Source organism: Eptatretus burgeri, chromosome 18 (assembly GCF_056783735.1).
Source record: "Eptatretus burgeri isolate ZD-2024b chromosome 18, Ebu_testis_v1, whole genome shotgun sequence".
NCBI classification, from domain to species: domain Eukaryota; kingdom Metazoa; phylum Chordata; class Myxini; order Myxiniformes; family Myxinidae; genus Eptatretus; species Eptatretus burgeri.
The window spans coordinates 29,063,717-29,088,133 of record NC_140978.1 but is presented as its reverse complement, the minus strand read 5'-3'; the positions used below and the strand labels follow the sequence as shown (position 1 = coordinate 29,088,133).

General features: G+C 41.4%; 1 protein-coding gene across 7 annotated transcripts in view; it reads right to left on the bottom strand.

Annotated features, from left to right (window-relative positions):
* LOC147008802 (receptor-type tyrosine-protein phosphatase gamma-like) overlaps nt 1-24,417 on the bottom strand; it is a 732,556-nt gene that overhangs the window by 18,747 nt on the left and 689,392 nt on the right. For all 7 annotated transcript variants that reach the window (XM_085863992.1, XM_085863997.1, XM_085863993.1 and 4 more), the window contains 2 exons: nt 8,926-9,002; nt 2,834-2,962 (listed from right to left, as the gene is read on the bottom strand). In XM_085863992.1, coding sequence (XP_085720118.1) covers nt 2,834-2,962; nt 8,926-9,002 — 206 coding nt within the window. The remainder of the gene's footprint in view (nt 1-2,833; nt 2,963-8,925; nt 9,003-24,417) is intronic.

Genomic DNA, 24,417 nt, shown 5'->3' with positions numbered 1-24,417 from the left:
GCAGGACTATTCTTCACCACTACATGACGAGCAGGTTGTGATTGCATCACTCACTGGCCAATCTAGAGAAAATAAGATATTGGTCAAGTCTTGGAACAGGCTTTCAACTCGCCTCCAGGTTTTCCATTTACTTGGAACAGGCTTTCCACTGACCTCTAGGTTTTTCCAATTACTTGGAACAGGCTTTCCATTGAACTCCAGGTTTTCCATCGACTTGGAACAGGCTTTCCTTGGAAACTTGGAACAGGCTTTCAACTCACCTCCAGGTTTTCCATTTACTTGGAACAGGCTTTCCACTGAACTCCAGGTTTTCCATCGACTTGGAACAGGCTTTGTGTTCCTCTTTCCTCCAATTTGTGGAACTCTTTTCTGGAGACTGTTCAATCACAAACTTCTATGTAGGGTTTTAAGCAAGTGGTGCACCACAATCTCTTCATCCCTCCCCATTATATTTTCCACCAATGTTAATCCTACATCACCCAACCCTCTTGAAGGTTACTGCATTTCCTCACCTCCCTCCCCTTTTACTGTTCATTTTTCCCTTGCTTGTTGTGTCCAACTGTGGCCTCATTGCCTCACTGTTAGTTGGTTGCTTTTTACCCCTTGCCTCCTTGCTCTTCCATGAACTGATATTTTTAAAAAAACAGATCTTTTAATGCAGAAAAATCCGACACTCTCACCTTATCTCAACATAACGACTGGCTGTTCTTGACTTAAAGTGTACATCGTCTTAATTACAAATTCCATGGAATATGGCTCCCCACTAACAGCTGCTGGTCATGGAGTGTTAGGCTATTCATATCAAAGGAGTGTCATAAAAAAAGAAAGCTGAGTCTTAAGGTCTGCTCTCACACACTTCAGGAAAGTTGGTGGTCTTGCAGTCTTTTACTATCTCTCTTCTGCTCTTGCTTCCCCTGCCTTCTCACCTCTCCATCAAACCCTCTCCAGGCCACAGCAATTATACCAGAAACCCTTACCTTGTTGCACTCCCCAAGTCTAAGGTTAATGATCACATTCGTTCTTTCAGTCCCCTTTCCTCTCGCATGTGGAAAGGTCTTCCAGAGTCTGTTGTCTTGTGCCCTTACGTCTAGATCGTCAAGTCTACTGCTCAATGCCATATCAAGGTCCTTCCCATTTCAACCTCCAAGTTTTTTGAAACCCATTCAGTCCCTTTAATATTTGTAACTCCTCTCCCTATGTTGTTGTGCAACTGTGCATTCTCATCCAACTTTCTTTTTAAATTCACTTTCTAGATATCGATCCTTTGCAGTCTGTTGTTCTACTCTTCCATGAGCCTTGACACCTGTTTTAAAAAAAAAAACACGACAATGAATAAGCAAGCTTACGATTTCAATCTCAAGCTACAATGTATGTGATATCATCCGATTGTGTCGTGGTGTGCTGCCCTGTTAGCCTGGTTAATTGTCTGTTGGTTTAGGTAGTGAGCACTTGGGAGTAGTTATTAAGCTCGGTGGTATATAAAATGAATCCGTCGTTATGCATCTTTTGGATTCTTCTAGTGAAGCAGCCATTTGGGTTGTTCACTTTTCTTTTTTAAATATGCCCAAGATAACAGATAATTCAAAGCTTTCATGCCACTTGTTAGGTACATTCAATAGCCACTAATTTTTAACTAAAGGCCACAGAAAAGGAAGCAGTGAGAGTAAAAACGAGCCCTGGGCCAATCTGATGTCGATACTTTCTTGTTATGAGTTGTGCTACTGTCAGCTACGATTTACAGGGGAATAAACAAACAGCAGCAAATACTTTGGATGAGAGAAAAAGGGTGTTGAGTAATGGTGGTGACCAGAATGCCATAGAACTATCATGTGTGATCCTGTGGGATTAATCCCTTGAATCAAGAGAAGGCAAAAATTAGCGAGGACAGTCAAACGATCAGGGATGGAAGGAAGAGATTGTGAAGGATATATATACTGATTGTTCATTTCAAATCTCAGCTCCACTCACCAAGAGCAACAAAGGAATGGCCAAGCTTTTCGGTCGTTTGAAGGTGTGCGTGTGTGTTAATGCGATTTATCAAAATTGCTTTAACACTCCGCCACAAGTGATGAACTGGCCTGGCCATAAAGGGAGGCTTTGCATTTCATATCTGGGACTGCTTTACATTCAAAACTGTGGATGTCAGAAAAGCAAGGTGTTATATATTTAACGAACTCTTGTCAAATCCCAAACCAAAATACATTTGAACCAAGGAATCTGGGTTTTAGGACTTAACTCAATGGAAATTGCTCCAGTGTGTGTCATTATCCAGAGAAAGCTAACACGGATTTAATCACAAGCGATTTCTGCGCACTTCTCCCCAATCATAGCCACTCCGAAAGAATGTAATTGCTATTTGATAGAGTTATGAAAGTGGCTTTAGGCGTTTGATGGTTCTTTGTACCAAACAAAGGATTTAATCAGCTACACTCGAATAAAGTGGATAAACCCATCCATGCTGTGTCGTGGTGACCCTTCCCCTCTCTGGCTAGTGGATGCGATATAATCATGCGACACGGCTGGTACTTCATTCGTGAAGCAAATGTCGAGAGGGGGGTGGACGAGATTGAATGCAGCAATGGAACACTGTGGGTGTGCTGCAGCGGTACACCCATAAAATACAATGATCCGTAAAGAGGAGAGCGACACACCAATAATTCCATCAAAAAACTGTCATACAAACCAGGTCTCGGATGCTGCACAGCAGCACCTCTCATACAATACCAAAGAAAACTATGATTTTAATGAACGCATTCTATTATTCCTTCCAAATTAGTTTTTCCATCGAAACTCTTCCAAAATAAGAATGATAGCCAGGTATGGCTTCGATTACCAAAGGCATGTCTTCGGCCATTGAGACAATGAGCTGAGCCTTGCGCTCCCACACCATCCGCCAAAAGCCTCCCATAGTGTGTGGCGCCGGGCGCTGCGTCACAATGTACTCGTGATCTTGGCGGTAACCCTGAAAAAAAGAAAAAACACATTCATGAACGACATCGGTACTGAAGCTAGCGGTTCGCTCGAAGCCTGGCCACAGAGGGAGGCAATTAATATGCAAATATAATGGACAGCAAACGAGATAGGGCCTCGTTCTCAGAAATGCCATCGGAAAATTGCTGAGAATCCTGAATTGCCTGTGTGCGAGCCAGTGCGATAAAAGTGCCTTTTGGATTCCTAATGCTCAGTAAATATTTGAAACAAAGCGCTTGGATCTGATAAGGGAGGAAGGTGTTGAGACCAATCGGCTGAATACGGCTTTGCAAGCCTGAGCTGGAACACACCAAATTATCAACACAAATAATCCTGCAGAAAGTGGTTTCATCATCGATGTACAAAGCTGCCAGGATGGCCTAGAGGTACGAACATGCGTTTCTAAGCTGTCTAGCCTGGGCTCAAATCCTGACCCAGCAACAAACTGTCATCCTCGTGTTTCACAGGCAGGGCAATTCATCAATGTGTGTGCCGTCCCTCGGATGGACGTTAAACTGAGCGTCCCATGTGCCGGAATTAGTTGGTGGATGTTAAATATCCCAAAGTTTTCATCGTGAGGAGTTTACGAGCTATTGCCGGCACCATGGATACAAATTACAAATTCCTGCCCTCACCTACAGAAGGCATCACATCAGCGGCACAGTTGCTCCCTCAGCCAATGATAATCTTGACCACTTACAATCCGAAGTAGATCTTTGAAATTACAGTGTGGTTTGAAGAGACCCACTCAGGGACAACATCACCGTTTCAGGCAGGAATGTACAAACTTAATCGTGCCACCAAATGGAGCTTAGAATTTCCACCTGTAAGCCTGGAGCCAAAGCAGTACACATTCAGGAGGCAATTGTAGCTTTTGAAACATTTCCAAGAAAGTCAGGATATGAAAATTAAAAAATTGCCACCCTCCTGCTTGATAGGGTGCTGAACAATTTACTAATGAATGGGTTTCTTCAAACCACAAAATGCAAAAGCTCTGATGTGGATTGTGATTGGTTTAGACTTCATCTTCTATAACACTGCCCAAAACTAAAAGGGCATTCGTTAGAACGCATACCTCTGCCAGGCTGATTAATTTATGTTTTGTATCCCACTGATCGGCCGAATCTGGATTCGGACCTGAACTAAAATTTAATCGGCTTGTTCTCGTTACCTAACCAACTCATCCACCAGGTTTTGTCCGAACCCGACCATAACCTTTTGAAATCACTTGCTCCATGTCGTTTTAGCGCTATCTGTCAATGGTGAAAAATCTCTTTAAAAAAAATTATCGAATTCAGATCAGAATCGGAATCTTCATCAAAATCTAATAATTTAATCCTCATTACATAGCAAAGCTCACCAACAAATTTTGTCCAAATCCGTCCATAACTTTTGAGATATCCTGTTCACAAACAGACAGACAGACAGACAGACAGACAGACAGACAGACGAAAACAAAACCTCGATCCACCTTCGGTGGCGGAGGTAAAAAAAATTTTTGAAAAAACTATTTTCTTGAAATAACAAAAGTTTCCTTGAAACAATAAAACCATGAGAAACTTTTTCCAGCCGCAAGAATAATTTTCTCATGGTTTTGTTGTTTCAGGAAAATTTATCTTATTTTAAGAAAATACTTTCTTACAAAGAAAATGTATTTTTGGCAGATATTCCTGTGGCATGAGAAGCACAAGCAGAATCAGATGCGACAGTCTATTGTTTAAATGTGCAAGATAGTAATGAATTTGGAATCCTTTGTTTAAGCTATTTAAAATATAAATCGTTCAGTCTTATCTGGGATAACCCGAAACATTATTAAATATTTCCATCTCTGTTGCTGCTTCATGAGCTCTGGCTTTTTCTGATAACCAATTTGCATCAAGCTTTGAATAAATTCTTTAGCTTGCCACGAATGTCCATCCACCTGCATTTTAATGTGGGTGATCCGAAAATGTGAACCTGCCTGTCTCTGTCGCGGGCTATGTGCTATTATTCATAAATACATGTGTGGTACAAAAACAAACAAATATGAAAAAGACTCGGGGAGGAGGGGGGGGAGATGTTCCTGTTGGGAAAGGTGGGGTTTGCCCCCCCCTCCACCCTCTTGGATATATATATATATAATATCCTCCAAGGTCCTTTTGTTCATTAAGCCAAGCATTTTAAAATTTAAAATTACTTGTTATGCGCTCGGCCAGAGACCCCTCTGGTGTGAACGTTCAAGATACTCACTGAACACATCAACAGGACTGAGGAGGTTATACCAGGGGGAAGGATGATGGGTTGAGGGTGGGGGAGGGAGGGGTTGGAATCTCCCCCTTTTCTCAAAGGTGGGAATATGGGTCTTTCTTGCATTAAAAGCCATGTTCCAGGTAGATAACATTGGCTGAGAGAGATGCTGCGGAAGCCTGCCTTAGTAGGGTTGATGTGGGCAAGCTTTGGGGTACACGTCAACATAGTCGTTTCCTTTTTCTCCACCCCCCCCCCTTCCACACCTCAACAACCTGCTCATGCTGCCTACTTCATATGTAAATGTCTCCTACACTGCCACAATTAACCTGTCGATGTCAAAAATCCATCAGCATCATTTGACAAAAGAATATCACCATTTCTGGTACAACTGCCTGTTCAAATTTCCTGTATACCTTGAGCACAGAGTGACCACCTTGCCTTATTGGACCCTTTCCTAACCCATAACTGCCTTGATGAGCCCATCGCAGGGGGGGGGGTGAGGAACTATCTCACACAGAGCAGGGTAGCCTACCAAGTCGTATAATGGATTTTACAGTGATTAGTGAAAGTCATTGAACCGTTTGACTTGTGCCCATGCTCTACCTACCTACCTACCTACCTACCTATCTACCTGCATGTCAGTGCTTAGACCACGTGTATCTATTGTTTCTCATTCCTCCCTCCGCCACTCCACATTAGGCTATTATTTTCCTAGTTTGCTTTGTTTCAGGAGATGAGTGATAATTTGACCAAGTACACACATGTGCGAAACCCTCCTGATGAATGCCAATCTGCTGAAATTGGCAAGATTTGATGACTCATGAAAAAATAACGATGTTATTGGACGAGGGACCACGAAAGGCACAATTCAGTTGTGGTCAGCCATTTTATAGTCGTGTGTGGCTCAAAAATGCGACCGGAGGGTTCGCTCTCCCACAGAGGCCTCAGCAGGAGGGGCCGTTCCAGCTTGTTGTGGAAAGCTTTGTCCGAAACGTGTGGAAACACAGACATGATGCGTCATGTCCATCTATTGTGAGCCTCATTATTATGGAGCGGACACTAATGGTAGAAGCAAAGCATTTCCACGATTACATTTTCCATGATTGCATTTGAAATTGCATTGCTGTCCATAATATTAGGAGCTGCTTTCAACAGAGTACACATAAAGAAAGAGCAATCATTATCAATTGCAAGCATGCACAATGTGAGGAATGTAGGTTTCAGGGGGAAAAAAAAATTAAATGACACATCCTTGATGTGAGGAACTTTGGAGAAGCTGTGAATGAAGATGAAAAACCATCGAGATATTCTATTGTTGGTTCAAGAAATAAATGGTCTCTTTCAGTCTTGGATGACAAACATCCAGTACAAAAATGAGGCCCAGAGCTCAGTGTCCTCGTGCATACAGGTCGGTGATCTCTCTGTCCTCACTGCCTCTAATTGCGATTATCGTGCCACCCGCTCATTCTGTTATTCCACCTTTGTCCAGAGAATTGTACAAGTATCCCTTCATTGGGAGGATACCGATAGGCTATACGTGTCCGCAAGGACAAAAGCAGATGCCATTCACTCCCATGGGTGATGCAATTGTTCCTCAATGTTCATCATGCTTTTCCAAGGACAGCTCCATATTGTGGAATGACATCTGCAATTTCTGTTTCTGTGTATAGATGAAGGCTGAAAGAGTAAAGCAGATGGTTAATTCTAGTTTGATGAGGTGTATATTATAACATTTGAAATGGCACACAAAATGGAGCCTGAAGGGAGAGTGTGAATCGTTTGCCAGTAGGTGGCGTTGTGTGCCATGTGCAAGCACAGCAGGGTGAGGGTTCTGAGCACTTGTAAAAATTCTCTTTGAGATTTCAAAGAAGTTTGTAACATCTACGCAACATATCATCTACATTCTGTCCTTGCGTATGGTAGCTCGGCTGCCAGGTAGTTATCATTTTTTGGAAGCGTAGCTGTGCCACTGATGCTGTGCCCCTATACCAGCACACTGGTACTCATTTCGCCAACCTCAGAAGGATGACGGACTGAATCAACCTCACTTAGTGTTAATTCAGCAGAGAAAGAGCAGAGGGTACAAGACAAGAAAGGAGGGGGTAGAATACAGAGAGACCACCGACCTATCTGCGATGCGAAAAGGATAGGCCCAGAGATTCAGCTTAATTGCAGGAGATTCCAATTATTTTGATGGCCTTGGTTTTCATGGTATAAATTCTGGCTGAAAATTTATCGACCCAAAAGATTGGATGACTGAACTTCTTTAAGACAATTGTTAAGGAAGTATATTGGAATATTTACAAGATGTTTTTTTTTTTGGAGTGAGAGAGAGTAAGAGTGTGACATTTGTCAGGATGGAAAGACATATGTAATATGAAATATTAGAATGATAAGATGTTACATTAAACATGAGAATGAGAAGATGCTATATTAAACATTAGAGTGATAAGATGTTGTATTAAACATTAGAGTGATAAGATGTTATATTAAATATTGGAATGATAAGATATAATAATATACATTGGAATGATAAGATGTTAAATGAAACATGATAATGAGAAGATGTTTTATTGAACATGAGAATGATAAGATGTTATATTAATTATTAGATGATAAAAAGTTAGGTTAAACATTGGAGTGAAAAAGATGTTACATTAAACATGAGAGTGATAAGATGTTACGTGAAACAATAGAATGATAAGATGTTATATTAATTATTAGATGATAAAAAGTTATATTAAACAAAGTGAAAAGATGTGATATTAAGCATTAGAGATGAAAAGATGTTATATTAAACATTGGAGCGATAAGATGTTTTATTAAACATGAGAATGACAAGATTTTACATTAAACATTAGAATGATAAAAAATTTGAGTAAACATTAGAATAATAAGATGTTATATTAAAAATTAGAATGATAAGATGTAATATTAATTATTAGATGATAAAAAGTTAGATTAAACATTAGAATGATGAGATGTTATATTAAACATTAGAATGATAAGATGTAATATTAATTATTAGATGATAAAAAGTTAGATTAAACACAAGAGTGAAAATATGATATGTTAAACATTGGAGTGATAAGATGTTTTATGAAACAAGAGAATGATAAGATGTTAAATTAAACATTCCAATGAGAAGATGATAGAGTAAACATTAGAATGATAAGATGTTATATTAAACTTTATAATGATAAGATGTTAGATTAAATATTAGTGATAAGATGTTATATTAAACATTAGAATTATAAGATGTTAAATTAAACATTAGAATGATAAGATGTTATATTAAACAATAGTAATAAGATGTTAGATTAAACATTAGAATGATAAGATGATATATTACACATTGGAATGATAAGATGTTAGATTATATATGAGAATAATAAGATGTTCGATTAAACATTAGAATGATTAGATGTTATATAAAGCATGAGAATGATAATTTGTTCGATTAAACATTAGAATGATAAGATGTTAGATTAAACATTAGAATGATTAGATGTTATATAAAGCATGAGAATGATAATTTGTTCGATTAAACATTAGAATGATAAGATGTTAGATTAAACATTAGAATGTAGGACGTTATATTAAACATTAGAATGATAATATGTTATATTAAACATTAGTGATAAGATGTTAGAAGAAACACGAGAGTGAAGAGATTATGAATGCTACAGAATGATATGCAGAGTAAAAGTTAGTTAATGGCCTTACGGGAATGAATGATGCATTGATGTAGTCAGAGCCTTCAACACCAGACCTCGTAGTCAGGCAAACACGCCATTGCTCAGCTGTGGTTGGAGAGAGAGGGGAGGGAGAAGGAGAAGGAAAGAGGAAGACAGAGAGAGAGGGAGAGATGGGGAGAGGGAGAAGGAGAGAGAAGGAAGAAATCTTGAGAATATGTTCAGCTCACTCAGGATCTGAAAATGTCATGACATTGGGTTACAATTACAATGATCAACTTTAAGAAGACCAATGGGTAGATTTGATCGTAGTTGGGTAAGGTATAAACATAAGAAGCCTAACATTATTATAAAAGCAATACAGATGGACAATATGTCACTTCATCTTCATGGAAATTGTAGCAAAAATAATACTTCATGAGAAGGTGTTGTTCACAACCAAAGATTAAACTTTCACCACTGGAATACACACACTCCAGAATGTACTCCAACAGATGGAACAGCACTTGGTGGAGTGCATACCTTTACCAGGCTGAACAGTTTACGTTTTGCATCCCACAGAACACTGATAAGGCCGAATCTGCATCCGGATCAGAAAAAAAATTCGAATTGGCTTGTTCTTGTTACCTTCCCAACTCATCCACCAAGTTTTGTCATAACCCGTCCACAAAGTTTGGAAATATCATTGCATATATTGGATTTGGCCCAATCTCTCAATGTTGAAGAATCACTTTTATTTTTTATTTTTTTGTGTGCAGTGTCGAGGCTCATATGAGAGTGAACACACAGAATATACAACGAGGAGAGCAGGAGACAAGAGGGGTGGGAGAGGGAAGGAAAAAACAATGTGGAACAGAGACGTGAGGAGATCTGTGGAAGGGAGGGGGTGGGGCGGGGGATACCGGGTAAACAAGATGGACACGACAGGGACTTTCAGGTCCTTAAACGACAGGGACTCTCAGGAAGGAAAGCTGGGAATTTGAAGGAGGTGGGTTTCAGGTGGATTAGCGGGGATAGAAAAGATTGTGGTTTTGGATGGGGGAAGATATGAGATGGTGGTGAACAGCTGTTTTGAAGACCTGGAGGGAGGAGTGGGATTGAAGAGTGTGCAGGTGTTTGTAACAAAGGTGGGAAAAAGAGGAATGAAAGAGTGAAGTGAGCAGTGATTATTGATTTTGGAAGTTTCACCAGAAGGGGCTGGGGGACCTTGAGCACCCTGCTGAAATATGGGGGGGAAATATCTCAGACAGAGCAGGGGAGCAAGGCTGGAGAGCAGATGGTAGAATACAGAAAGACCACCGACCTGCCTATGGTGAGAGAGTGAGAGGCCCACAGTCTCAGCCTCATCACAGGAGATACCAACGATCCTAAATGCCTTGGTTTCCAGAAGTGTGAAGCCGAGAAATGTGAGACGTGGGAGCACCAAGCCAAAGTGAAGAGCAGTACTCCATCAGGATGCGGACAAAAGCTTTGTATGTGGTCAGGAGCTCAGGTGTGCCAAGGAAGGAATTTGCACGACGGAGGATGCCCAATTGGCAACTGGCTTTGGAGGCCAGCTTGGAAATGTGGCTTTCCCATAAAGAGAGGGCTGGGGGGGGGGGCGAGGGGTTCCAGAAGGTCCTTTTGGAGAGACATAGTAAGAGTGTGAGATTTGTCAGGACTGAAAGACATGTTCCATGTGTTGGATCATCTTGTGATTTTATCCAAATCTACAGATAGTAAAGAACCTGCTACTTGCCGATCTTAAGGATGACAGATGGTATGGCAGATGGTGGAGTCATCAGCAAAGACAATTTTCCAGAGAGTCGGAGAGATCATTGATGAAAACCAGAAAAAGAACAGGGCCCAGAACACTGCCTTGAGGAACTCCAGCCTAAACAGGAAGAGGGAGAAAACTCCATTAAGGGCCACATGGCTGCAACAGGAGAGGAAGTCTGTGAGCCATGAGTGGAAATGTCCTTGGATACCATAGGAAGAGAGTTTGGTGAGCAGGGCAGGGTGCCAGACCACCTTGAATGCACCCGATATGTCGAGGGAGATGGCTCTGATTTCATGTCTGGCATTGAGGATCTCCATCCATTGTTCGGAGAGCAGAACCAGCATAACGAGGGTAGAGTGACCTCGTCTGAATCAAAATTGATGATTGGAAATCAAGCCATTGGAAAAGAGGAAGGATTTAATGTCTGAAGCGATGATGGATTCCATAACTTTGCTTATGATTTGGAGAAGGCAGATTTATCTGTTGTTGCAGGGATCTGTTTTGCACTTTTTTATGTTGAGCGGTAAAGTTTGCTGATTTCCAAGCAGATGGCAGATGACCTTGAGCAAATGAGAGGGTGAATAGAACAGAGAGGTAGTGAGCAAGAGAAACAGAGCAGGTTTTTAGGACATGTGGGCTGATGCCATCTGGACGGGTTGCAGAATCTGAGTCAAGGTTTGACAGCAAGCTCTCCACCTTGGCAGGAGAAAAGGACACAGAGTCCAGGAACAGCTGGGTGCGATTGCGTAAGGTGGGTACAGAAAGCGATGGGTTTGGGACACAATATTTAGAAACAAACATGGAGTTTAGGCATTCAGCCTTTTCACATGCAATGTCAGCAGTGCGGCCATTTCAGGTAAGGGAGGGAATGGAGGGGGAACATACATCAGAAACAAACTTACCGAGATGCCACCAGGATTTGGAGGAGGGAGATAGGTTTGGGAGTTCAGCCTTGAGATTGGAAAGATGTTGCGTTCTGGCTCTCCTGAGGGTCGACACACATTTGTTCCGAGCTTAGTGGAAGGAACTGAGATTGCCTTCAGTTAGATTAGCCTTTCATGAGGTGAAGGCAAGTTGATTCAGGACAACTGCCTCACCACAAGCTTCAGTGTGCCATGGGTGGGGGCAAGGTGAGGACAACTGAGGATGAGATGGGAAAATCTGTGCATGAGATAGAGCAAGTTTCTATGAAAGAATTCCCAGGACGAGTTGATGTCAGATGAAGTGGAGATAGGAGACCAGTGTAGAAGTTTGATGGCTGCTTGAAGTTCCTGTCAGTCAGCCTGAGTGAAATGCCAGACTCGACGGTGCTGAGGTGCTTCTCAAATAAGTCAGAGAGATGTCTATTTTGTAAAACATGAACCGATTGGTCAGATGAACCGATTGGAGCAGAAGAAGAACAGCAGATATTTTCAGGGAAATTGGTCAAAATCAGATCCAGAAGAAATGGAGTACTGTTGGTTGAGATCCAGGTCGGGAAGTTGACAGATTGTGTCAGTTCCAATAAGTCACAGAAGAATTTTGCTGGAATGGCATGGCAGGTGAGAAAGGTACCCACATCCAGCCACCTAGCATGGTGACAATCAAAGTCACCACATATGAGGAAGAGAGAGTTGGGATGAGAGGATAGAAGTTGGTCCATGTTTTCAGAGAGCTTGGTGTAAATGGACACTTCAGAGAGCTTGGTGTCATCACTGATTGGTGGATAGTACAACACACATAAAAATGAGGTGGGAGTGGAGGGGAAGCTGTAGCCAGAGGTATTTCTGAGGGTGTGGGGGAAAGAGGGCAGTGCATGGTGAGTGAGGAATGAGTCCTTGATGAAGAGGGCAACTCTGCCGCCAGGATGAGGCTCAGGTCTGTCAAACTGGAGGAGGGAGTAATGAGGGAGAGATACTAGGGAGTCAGAGATGTCTTGAAGAAGGAAAGTTTCTGTGAAGCAGATTATGTCTGGTTTTTAGTGGCAACTTGTGTGGAAAGATCTGTCAGGTTTGAGCGAAGGCCCTGGATGTTTGAAGTCCATACTGTTAAGGAAGAGGGAGGGGAGGAGGTTTTGGGTGCAGGGACGGGGGGGGGGGTTGGGGGTAGAGGGTGGTAAGGAGAGTTGTTGAAAGACCTTTCCTTCATCCCAAATCGCCTCCATTTGGCTTCATCCCGAATGAACAGGCTGAATGGCCTCCACTTAAAGAATATGTAATCTATCGATAATTCCAGCAATCTGTGTGTGTGTGTGTGTGTGTGTGTGTGTGTGTGTGTGTGTGTGTGTGTGTGTGTGTGTGTGTGTGTGTGTGTGTGTGTGTGTGTGTGTGTGTGTGTGTGTGTGTGTGTGACCACAGTTTCTCGACGACCGCCGGTCTGATCGGATTGAAACTTGCCAGGAATATTGCCGGGGCCCCACGCATGTCTTTTTAAGGTTTGACATCAATTGGACGAGCGGTTCCCAAGTTATGGCCATTTATCTGTCGACCAATGACAAGACACAGTGCTACGACATCACGAATGACATCACAATTAATGTTTATTTATTTATTTAATTGTTTTTTTTTTTTTGCACGATTGACAGTCCGATCTGATTGAAACTTGCCAAGAATATTGCTGGGGACCCGCAGATGTGCCTTGCAAGGTTTGATATTAATGGGATAAGCGGTTCCCAAGTTACGACCATTTATCTGTCAACCAATGACAAGACACGGTGCTATGACGTCACAAATGACGTCACAATTAATGTTTTTTATTTATTTATTTATTTTTTTGCACGATTGACGGTCTGATATTATTGAAACTTGCCAGGAATATTGCTGGGGACCCGCGGATGTGCCTTTTCAAGGTTTGATATTAAGGTTTGAGAGTGGGGGCAAGAGAGAGGGGCGAGAGATAGGAGTGAGAGAGGGGAGGGAGAGGGGGGGTGAGAGAGAGGGGGCATCACAATTCAAAGGAGGGGGAGAGAGGAGGGGGCGAGAGAGGGGGTGAGAGTGGAGGCGAGAGAGGGGGAGGGAGGGGGAGAGTGGAGGGAGAGAGGGGGAGAGAGGGGGAGAGAGGGGGTCATCACAATTCAAGAGAGGGGGAGAGAGGAGGAGGCGAGAGAGAGGGTGAGAGTGTGGGCAAGAGAGGAGGGGAGAGTGGGGGGCAAGAGAGGGGGCGAGAGAGGGGGCGAGAGAGGGGAGGGAGAGGAGGAGGGTGAGAGAGAGGGGGCGTCACAATTCAAAAGAGGGGGAGAGAGGAGGGGGCAAGAGAGAGGGTGAGAGTGGGGGCGAGAGAGGGGGCAAGAGAGGGGGTGAGAGAGGGGAGGGAGAGAGGGGTGAGAGAGGTTTGATATTACCGATATTTGATATTTGAGGGGCATCACAATTCAAGAGAGGGGAGAGAGGAGGAGGCGAGAGAGGAGGAGGCAAGAGAGGGGGTGAGAGTGTGGGCGAGAGATGGGGGGGTGAGAGTGGGGGCCAGAGAGAGGGCGAGAGAGGAGGGGAGAGAGAGAGGAAGGGCGAGACTATGGGGGAGCGAGAGAGAGGGGGCGTCACAATTCTTCTTCTTCTTCGTTTGATATGACGTCACAATTGACGCTGGGGACCTGAGTATGTTTCCCAGGTATTTCCCAAGTTATGGCCATTTATGATACGGTTGGTCTGATCTCATTGAAAAAATTCCCCAATCCAGTCGTCGTTTACGAGAGCGAAGGAACGAAGCTGCACATACTGGCACGCCTCACCCACGAGAGAGGGTACTGGCACGAAGAGGGGGAGAGAGGAGGGGCGAGAGAGGTGAGGGGGTGAGGGGGGGAGGTGAAAAAATGCCCCAATCCAGTCGTCGTTTACGCACCTACGGGCCCGCACCTACGGGCCCGCACTAGTTGAACTAAAAAATACAAACAGAGACAGACAAACAGGGGTGAAAATAAAACCTCCATCCACCTGTGCTGGTGGAGGTAAGACTATGTAGACACAACAGGAATCTAATCCAGGTTTAAAATCAAGCAAAGTTTGAACATTGATGGGTGATTGTGTGCATATGTCCAGAGTGCTGTAGGTGAGGGTCTCGTCAAGTGGTGTTGTGTGGTTGATGTGTGTTTTTTACCCAAGCCCATGCCTCCTCTCCTGAGGGGGGGGGGATACAAAAACTACAATCCCCCCCCAAAAACTACTTAATTTAATAAAAATAAAAATAAAATATTTCGCATTTTCTTCTTTTGATCTTGTGTTGATAAATTAGTGTGATGGTGATGTGATACAGGCATGATGGGCTGAATGGCCTGCACCTGTGTCTAATTTCCTTCCATTTATTTCCTTGTGTTTTAAAGTAACAACAGGCCTTTAGCACCACGTCAGGTCCCAAACTTGGCAAATTCAGGACTGGTGAAAATGCACAGTGCATGTTGGTTTTGTCAGCTATGGCTTTAGTAGTCTTGAGGGAACTATAAAACACCAGAAAAGTGCCCTAGTGGGGCTCAAGCAAGGAGGGAATTAAAGTAACTCCCATGAAGATCCATCAGTCTGGAGTCCAGTACGAATGTACCGGATTTGAACCTGCCTCAAGCATTCTTTGTTGAATTCACTGTTCACACAATGCAGCACAAACTTGCAGCTTAGGCTGTCGGAGTCACTCAGTGAAACGGGAAGGATTTGGCGGCATTGTCTGCATGCAATACCATTAATAAGTGTTATGCAGACTCCTGTAATCTCCACAGTGGGTCGATGGAGCAAAGCACCCCATACGCTTGCCAAGCATATCGACCGCTTACAAGGCAAACAGACCGAGCCTGTCGCACACCCTCCACTCCATCCCTAACCCCAAGAACTTCAACCACATCTCTCTTGCATATCACCCTGAATCCTGTTTCTACACCCATTTGCCATCCAGTCACGTGTGTGTTTGTGCAATGTGAAGCATTGTCACACAAATAATTTGGTGACAGCAGCAGCCCAAGGCTGGGGCCTGAAATACGCTCGGAAATCAACCAAGCAAAATGACAAATCTGCAACAAAAGCACAAATATCTTCCCATTGGATTAAACTAAAAATGATGCCAATTTTAAGCCACCAACAATGATCTCACAGATAAGCTAAGCTACAAGTGGTTTAGCATACATGGTGAGGTATTCAACTCTCACCTGGCCCATTTGGCGATTCAGATCTTGTTCCACTGAATATGAGATTTGAATACGGACATACACAGCATGAGAATGCTCCAGTCTTTCCTGAAGGTCACTGCTGGAGGAGACCTCAATGGCCAAAACGACATAGTTTTTGTATCATAATATACCAAGAATGACAGCACAAGTGAACACCCCACCTTTACGTTGTGATAAGCAAGAAAAGAACAGATGGAATGGATGAATGAACAAAATAAGAAGAAAAGAGGTGGAATAACTCACATGATCAGTTTTCTTTCACGAGTTAATGTCCGCCTCTCCCTTGTTGTCATGTGGTTAACAGGAATGCTTGTCGCACCATATGTCTACAGCAATTGAAAAATCCATCCACACAGATTGATGAAGACATCTACAGCGATTCATGAAGCCATCTACAGCGATTGGAGAAGCCATCTACAGCGATTGAAGAAGTCATCAACAGCGATTGAAGAAGCCATCTCCAGTGATTGAAGAAGCCATCTAAAAGTGCTTGAAGAAGCCATTTACAGTGATTGAAGAAGTCATCAACAGCGATTGAAGAAGACATTGACAGCGATTGAAGAAGCCATTTACAGCGATTGAAGAAGTCATCAACAGTGATTGAAGAAGCCATCTCCAGTGATTGAAGAAGCCATCTAAAAGTGATTGAAGAAGCCATTTACAGCGATTGAAGAAGCCATTTACAGCGATTGAAGAGGACATGTACAGCAATTGAAGAAGACATCTACAGCGATTGAAGAAGCCATTTACAGCGATTGACGAAGACATCTACAGCAATTGAAGAAGCCATTTACAGCGATTGAAGAAGACATCTACAGCGATTGAAGAAGACATTTACAGCGATTGAAGAAGACATGTACAGCAATTGAAGAAGACATCTACAGCGATTGAAGAAGCCATTTACAGCGATTGAAGAAGCCATTTACAGCGATTGAAGAAGAGATCTATAGCGATTGAGGAAGCCAGTTAAAGCGATTGACGAAGACATCTACAGCAATTGAAGAAGCCATTTACAGCGATTGAAGAAGACATCTTAAGCGATTGAAGAAGACATCTACAGCGATTGAAGAAGACATCCACAGCGATTGAAGAAGCCATCAATGGCGATTTAAGAAGACATCTACAGCAATTGAAGAAGCCATTTACAGCGATTGAAGAAGCCATTTACAGCGATTGAAGAAGCCATCTACAGCGATTGAAGAAGACATCTACAGCAATTGAAGAAGCCATTTACAGCGATTGAAGAAGCCATTTACAGTGATTGAAGAAGCCGTTTACAGCGATTGAAGAAGACATCTACAGCAATTGAAAAATCCATCCACACCGATTGATGAAGCCATCAACAGTGATTCATGAAGCCATCTACAGTGATTGAAGAAGCCATTTACAGCGATTGAAGAAGCCATTTACAGTGATTGATGACGCCATCGACAGTGATTCATGAAGCCATTTACAGCGATTGAAGAAGCCATTTACAGCGATTGAAGAAGCCATTTACAGCGATTGAAGAAGACATCTACAGCTATTGAAGAAGACATCTGCAGCGATTGAAGAAGCCATCCACAGCGACTGGAGAAGCCATCCACAATGATTGAAGAAGCCATCGACAGCAACTGAAGAAGCTAGATGCAGCGATTGAAGAAGCCATTCACAGCGATTGAAGAAGCCATTCACAGCGATTGAAGAAGCCATCCACAGCGACTGGAGAAGTCATCCACAGTGACTGGAGAAGGTATCTGCAGCGATTGCAGAACCCATCTCCAGCAATTGCCGAAGCCATCTCCAGCGATTTAATGATTTGCTCACTTCAGGAAACAAATTTGTGAGAAGTTCGCTCACTTTTATGAGTGCAACAGCCAAAGCGTTTCTTTTTCAGGTGTTTGGCTTTGGTTTAGATTCAGCACTCCTTATGCAGTATACGATCAATGCTTAAAAAAAACAAAAAAACAATTTTCTATCATGGTTTTGTGTAAGGGAGGTGTTTGTGATATCACTTAAGGTTACGGTAATATTGGTAGCAGATCAGCAGGTAATACGGTACTATCTAAATGATGTATTCCACAACAGAATGCTCAGTGAGCATGCACAAAAACCACAGGAAACAGTGGTGTTTGGGGCATCATAAAGTATATAGTGTGTGGGAGATATGGATTGTTACCTAAAATGCCTCACAAAGTTTTTAAAATAAGCTGAGAATACTTGGAAAAGTACCTAAGAGAAAGGACTGTGCTTCTTCACATCGAAAGACTTGGAGAACTTCCTTTGCTCGCCGAACGGGCAGCTGCTCGTATTATAAACTCCCGACGATGTGGGCCTGTGCAAGGCCTGTGTGGACGGACGTGTGATCCACAAACCCCCGACGGATCGCTACCGGTGAATAGTTTAGTTGCTTCTGAATACTGATAGGAAGAACATATCTGGGTCTTATGAATGTACAGGTTCAGTTTAAAGTGACGATATTTATGATTAATCATGTTGGGGGAGAGGGGAGCAACAGGAGCTGTGAGTACTGTTATAAATACGTATGTTGTTATTTGGTTCCAGGGCTAATATTTTTAATATCCAGGGCTCAAGAGAAATTAACTAATATTTTTGCATATATTGTTAAAAAGAGAAGCATTCGTGTGTGGGTGTTTTCAAGAAAAATTATACACATACACGCACACGCCATATATATATATATATATATATATATATATATATATATATATATATATATATATATATATATATATATATATATATATATATATATATATATATATACATATATATATATATATCCATGATGGCCACAAACTTGTATGAACAGGAAATGATAGATAAATAAATCTATATCATCCTAGCCACCTCGGTTTAGTTGATTAGGTGAGAGCCGATTGGCTATTTCTCCATTCACAGATGAGAGATGTGGGTGGGTCTTTCTTTATGATATACATATATGCCTTGTGTGTTGATTTACGGTTATAGAGGAAGTGACCTCACATTCACAAAAGTGACCGCAGCTGCCTTCTCCCCAATGGTTAGAAAGCTAGCCCGACTTTACCCAAAATCAAAATTATGCACCACCATTTTATGAAGCACAATGGGCCACAGGCTTCAGGTCTTTGGCCTCGGAGGTCAGTTTATTGGCCAGTGCAATTGGAATTGTCTCAGGTAAATAACCATGATATATATATATATATATATATATATATATATATATATATATATATATATATATATATATATATATATATATATATATATATATATATATATACATATACATACATACATATATATATATATATATATATATATATATATATATATATATATATACATACACACACACACACACACACACACACACACACACACACACACACACATAAGCAGTACGTATGTTTTTTCATCATGTACAGTATATACACTGGATTATTAGCCCCCAATGGAGTGCGTTGAAACGGGGGTTTGTGGATTTGGTCTCGATTTTCGTGTCCATGCGTGCATGCGTCATCAGCAACCATATCTCGGACATATATGAACAAATTTTATTCATACTTCACACAAAGACAACACATGATGGTTGTGCATATGTATATCATTTTGTTTCCAGATGTGATCAAAGATGGCCGACCGGCAGCCATTTTAGTTGCAAGAACCCAAGGTTGAACATGTCCGCAACCATTTCTCAGACAAGCATTTGCCGATGTTGTTCAAACTTGGCAAAAAAATAAGGAATGATGGCTTACATATGCACGTCATTTTTATTTTTCTTCGAGATCAGATCCAAGATGGCCGACTGGCGGCCATTTTGCAACTTAAAAGTGTCCCCAACAATTTCTCACACATATATCATCTGATTTTGTTCAAACTTGGCAAAAGCTCAGCACATGATGGCAGACACATGCACCTCATTTTATTTTGTATATGATCAAAGATGGCCGACTGGCGGGCATTTGAGTTGGAATAAATATGGGTTATCCCTTTAACTCCGTACAGCAAAATAACTAAAACAACGGGGGCTATGACATTTTATGTCTTTTTTCCTTATTATTATTTTCAGGACAATATTAACAGCGATCTGTGTCATTATACACTACCCAAATAAAGGGATAATAAAATTATTTTACAAATTAAGGTTTTTGAATGTAATTTTGATTTTGGCTTGACCTTTAAAGGCTGAACAGTATGATTTTTTTTCTTAATGTTTAAGGCTCCAGTCATGTACTGTATAGTCCTTATCGAGGCCAAGCCTTAAATAAAATAACTGCATGGATGGAAAAGTTAAGAAAGAGAGAATAGTCTAAGAGTTCTTGAGGAAGAAAAAAAAATCTGCTTTTTGATAAAGCGAAGGTCATACATAAGTGTTTGGAAAGAAAGAGAAGAAAAAGAGTTCCAGAGTTTGGCCATGAAGGGGAAGAAACAAACATCGTAACAGTCCACCCTTGAGTTGTACAATGAACACACAATAATCAGGTGATGTAGTGGCTTGTTGAGTATTTTGTGGTCTCACTCTTTGTGGAGGTAAACACACAGCAAGTTCTCAGGAGCAGAAACCGAAGTAATATCTAAACAAAAAAGAAAGTGCCAACATTGCAGCGTAATTCGAATGGGTCAGGTTTTGAGGTCATATTGGGATGGTTGATAAGTCAGTTTACTTTGGATTACATTCTGTCCAGTAAGTATGTGGAGCTAGAACCTCTCCAGATGTGAGAGCAGTACTCGATACAAGGACGAATCAATCCTTTATATGGTTGGAGAAACTGTTCAGAGGAGAAGAATATTCTACATCTGAACAGGACTCCTCGTTTGTTGGAGGCAGACTCAGCTATTTGCGTAATGTGGGGATTCCAGGATAAATTTGAAGTTATGGTAATATCTAGTAGGCTTAATGTATCACATGGTGTAATTATGGAGCTTTCAAAGGAGATTGGAGAGTTGAGATGAGTTTGAGAGAGAGAGAGAGAGAGAGAGAGAGAGAGAGAGAGAGAGAGAGAGAGAGAGAGAGAGAGAGAGAGAGAGAGAGAGAGAGAGAGAGAGAGAGAGAGAGAGAGAGAGATGGGAAGAAATTGAGTTTCAGAAGCATTAAACTTCACTTGATTACATTTTCCCCACTGGGAAATATTGTCCAAATCCAAATTTAAAAGAGGTGGCTATGATGAAACGAGATGTAGATTGGGTGATGAAAGATGGAGCAGATGTAAAAAAAACACATGAAGGAATGCAATGTTGAGTCATCAGCATACAAGTGCATTTGGTTATTTCCAGAAGAAAGAAGGTCATTGATAAAAAGAAGAGTGTTGGAGACAACTAAACAGAACCCTGAGAGACACCGCTGTTGAACAATTACGGAGATAGAGCGGTCAGAGAGACAGCTCACTATGAGAGAGCAGAGTGAAGGAAGAAAGCCGAAAGAGGGAAGCTTGGATATCAGACCATGATGCCAAACTCTATCAAAGGCTTTTGAGATATCAAGGCCTCCAACAAAGGATTTCCCATAGTCTCTCAGAGAAGATGCCCAGAAATTCATAATCATGGTGTATGAAAGTACTTCATATAGAGGGATGATATGGGGGAAAAAATGACCGCCCATTCAAATGTGTAGACAATGATACGCTCATAAACTCCTATAGAAAGAAGTCATAAACATTTAAAAGCCATACCTTTTGTTCACAAGCATTTTCTGACATACCAAGATGTAAAAAGACATCAGAATACATCGTTAAATCACCAGTTTGTACTTCTGCTTCTCCTCTCAAAATAATGTAAAACTGTAGCCTGACCGAACTCAATAACTGCTGAAGCCATGATGGCGGTTCCAACAAGAGGAAGTTACCTTGTCTCTGGGCGAGTGAACGCAACCTGAAGTTTAAAAATATGAAAAACATTAATTGTTTTACTAGGAAAATAAATTGAACCTAAATGTGGACTCATCCAAACCAGGCAAGGATTGGGAGGGGGGATGGACAGTGGACAGAACCATTCCAAAAGTGATACATATCCCAAACCATCACTAAAAATCAACTGAAACAAGTATTAAAACAATTTAACAACATAGATGGATTTTATCCATACCAAAAGAACAAAATATGTGAAACATTAAGCATTTTATTACTTTAAAAAATTGCATGCGAAAAATAAAATTTAAAAAATATATAAAACACGAGAAAGAAAAAGCCATCTGCATCCACTTTATGGTTATGTATAAAAGTCGGCGGTGTGAGGAGCGAAGAGGGGGAGATTGTTCGTGTGATATTCATCACAGCCTTTTTAGATGCTCAATACTGAATAATATACAACACACTAAGAGGAAGATCAAAGTAGAAATGCAAAATATAAAGCCCGTCCGCATTCAAAATGTGTTGCTTTTTATATTCAGTCTTCTTATTTTTTTATTTTTTTTTTTGACAGAAGCAGGTAGCATGCACACCGATACTGAGCTGGAGTTACTTTTGTACATATTTTAAGCATTTTATGAAAATAAATCAAACGTACAAATCGACCCCACCCTCTTCTAATGTCATTCGATTTTTAGCTCGCCGAGAACGTAGTTCTGTGTAGCTTATGGGATGGCGTGTTGGCCATCCATCCATCCACAAATACTTTCAACTTCTTCTGTGAAGCTACACATACGATTTCGATGAAACTTTAACAGAACATTCATCACCATGTATGTACCAAAGTTTGTTCATAGCATTAAAAGAAAATAAATAAAATAAATAAATAAATAAATAAATAAATAAATCTGGCACCAAGGGGGTCCACGGGGTTGCCCCCCCCCCCAAATAGGTATTTGCTTTCTTCTCCGATACGACAAATACAATTTCGATGAATCTTGTCCACAACCTTTTATTTATCACACATGATGTACCAAAGTTTGTTCATGGCATTAAACAAATTGGTGTCGAAGGAGATCTATGGGGGGGGGGGGGGTTGCCCCACAAAAGAGGTATTTGCTTTCTTCTCAGAAACTACAGTACACACACAATTCCAATGAAACTTCAGCACAACCTTCATCACCCTTGAAGTACCAAAGTTTGTTCATGACATTCGAAAAATCGGGGTCTAATGGGGTGTCAGGGGGGTTGCCCTCTAAAATATGTATTTGCTCTCTTCTCTGAAACCACATACACAAAATTTCGATGAAACTACATATCCTATCATGTCACACAGAAACCACCGACTTATGCTCGACATTTATTAATGACATAACTAGTCTATCTTACTCCCGCAACAATATAGTTGCAGTAAGTGACACGGTTTAATGAGGAGATAAATTGGAGGACAGGAAGAGACTGCTTCAAGATGTGTAGATGTGACAAGAAAGAGATTTCTTTTGTTTTGTATACATAGTCGAGGCTCATGGAAGAGCTAGCTAGATTTAGTACACTGAATGGACCAGGACATAACATGACAAAAGGAACAGCTGAGGGAAGGGGAAAAACGAACAGCAGAGTTGAAGGCCAAGATAGAGGTAGACTTCGACAAACAATGGATGTAGGGTGGTGTGAGGGGCAGAAACGATGCATAGGGTGGACAAGATGGATACAGATAAGGGAACTCTCAGGAGGGAAAACTGGGAATTTGGAAGGAGGAGGGATTGGAGTGTAGTTGAAAGGGGGGGGGGAAGTGTTAACTATGGTGGAAAAGATCATGGTTTTGGATTGGGGTCGATCTGAAATGGTTGGGAACAGCTATCTTGAAGACCTGGAGGGAAGAATGAGACCGAAGAGAATGTGGAAGTTGGTTCCACAGGTGGGAGAAAAAAGGAACAAATGAATGGAGGTAAACAGATTTATAATTGGAGGAAGTGAGGCAATCGGAGTAAAATATAATATTGTATTTAGAGAAAGAGATGACATTAAGGAGTGAATTAATGTGGAGGAGTCATTGTGGATAACGACTTGGGATTGCAAGAAGAGCGAGGTACTTGTAGGATGCTTTTATGTGGTTCCTGGTGTGAGGAAAGAGCAGGAAAGAGGGATTCGTGAAGAATTCAGAAGGGCGTGCAGTAACAGGAGAGTATTGATGATTGGGAATTTTTATTTGCCAGGGATACATTGTGTTCAGGAATAGAGAAAGGGCAGTCAAGCAGGATTTTTGAGATGTAGTCCACAACTGCTTTTTAAACCAGTTTTTAGACCTCTTTTTTAAGTAATGATCCCATTTTGGTGGAAGAAGTGGAGGTAGGAGAGCATTTAGGGACAAGTGATACACAACATAGTGTGTACACAGATTCTGTTAAGAGTTGGGGTTCAGGATAGTAGTGTAAGGCTATTAGATTTCAGGAAGGCAAACTTTGAGGGCATGAGGAGAGATTTGGGTACTCGAGATTGGGATAATCGAACAGGAAGTAAATTAGCATTAAATAATTGGGTAACTATGAAACAGAAAATGCGTGGGGTGCAGAGTGAGTATATTCCAGTGAGGTATAAATCCAGAGGCACAAACAAACACCCAATTATGCATAAGGTATTTATCAGGTACAAAATAATGGGATTGCATGGAATTAGACCCGCATTAGTGAAGGGGTAAACAGAGGCCGGTTAAGAAAATATAAGACAAGCCAAAAAGAAAATATGAGGGATATGACCAAGAGTATTAAACATCATACCAAGGTATTATTTAATTACATCAGAGGTAAAGAACAA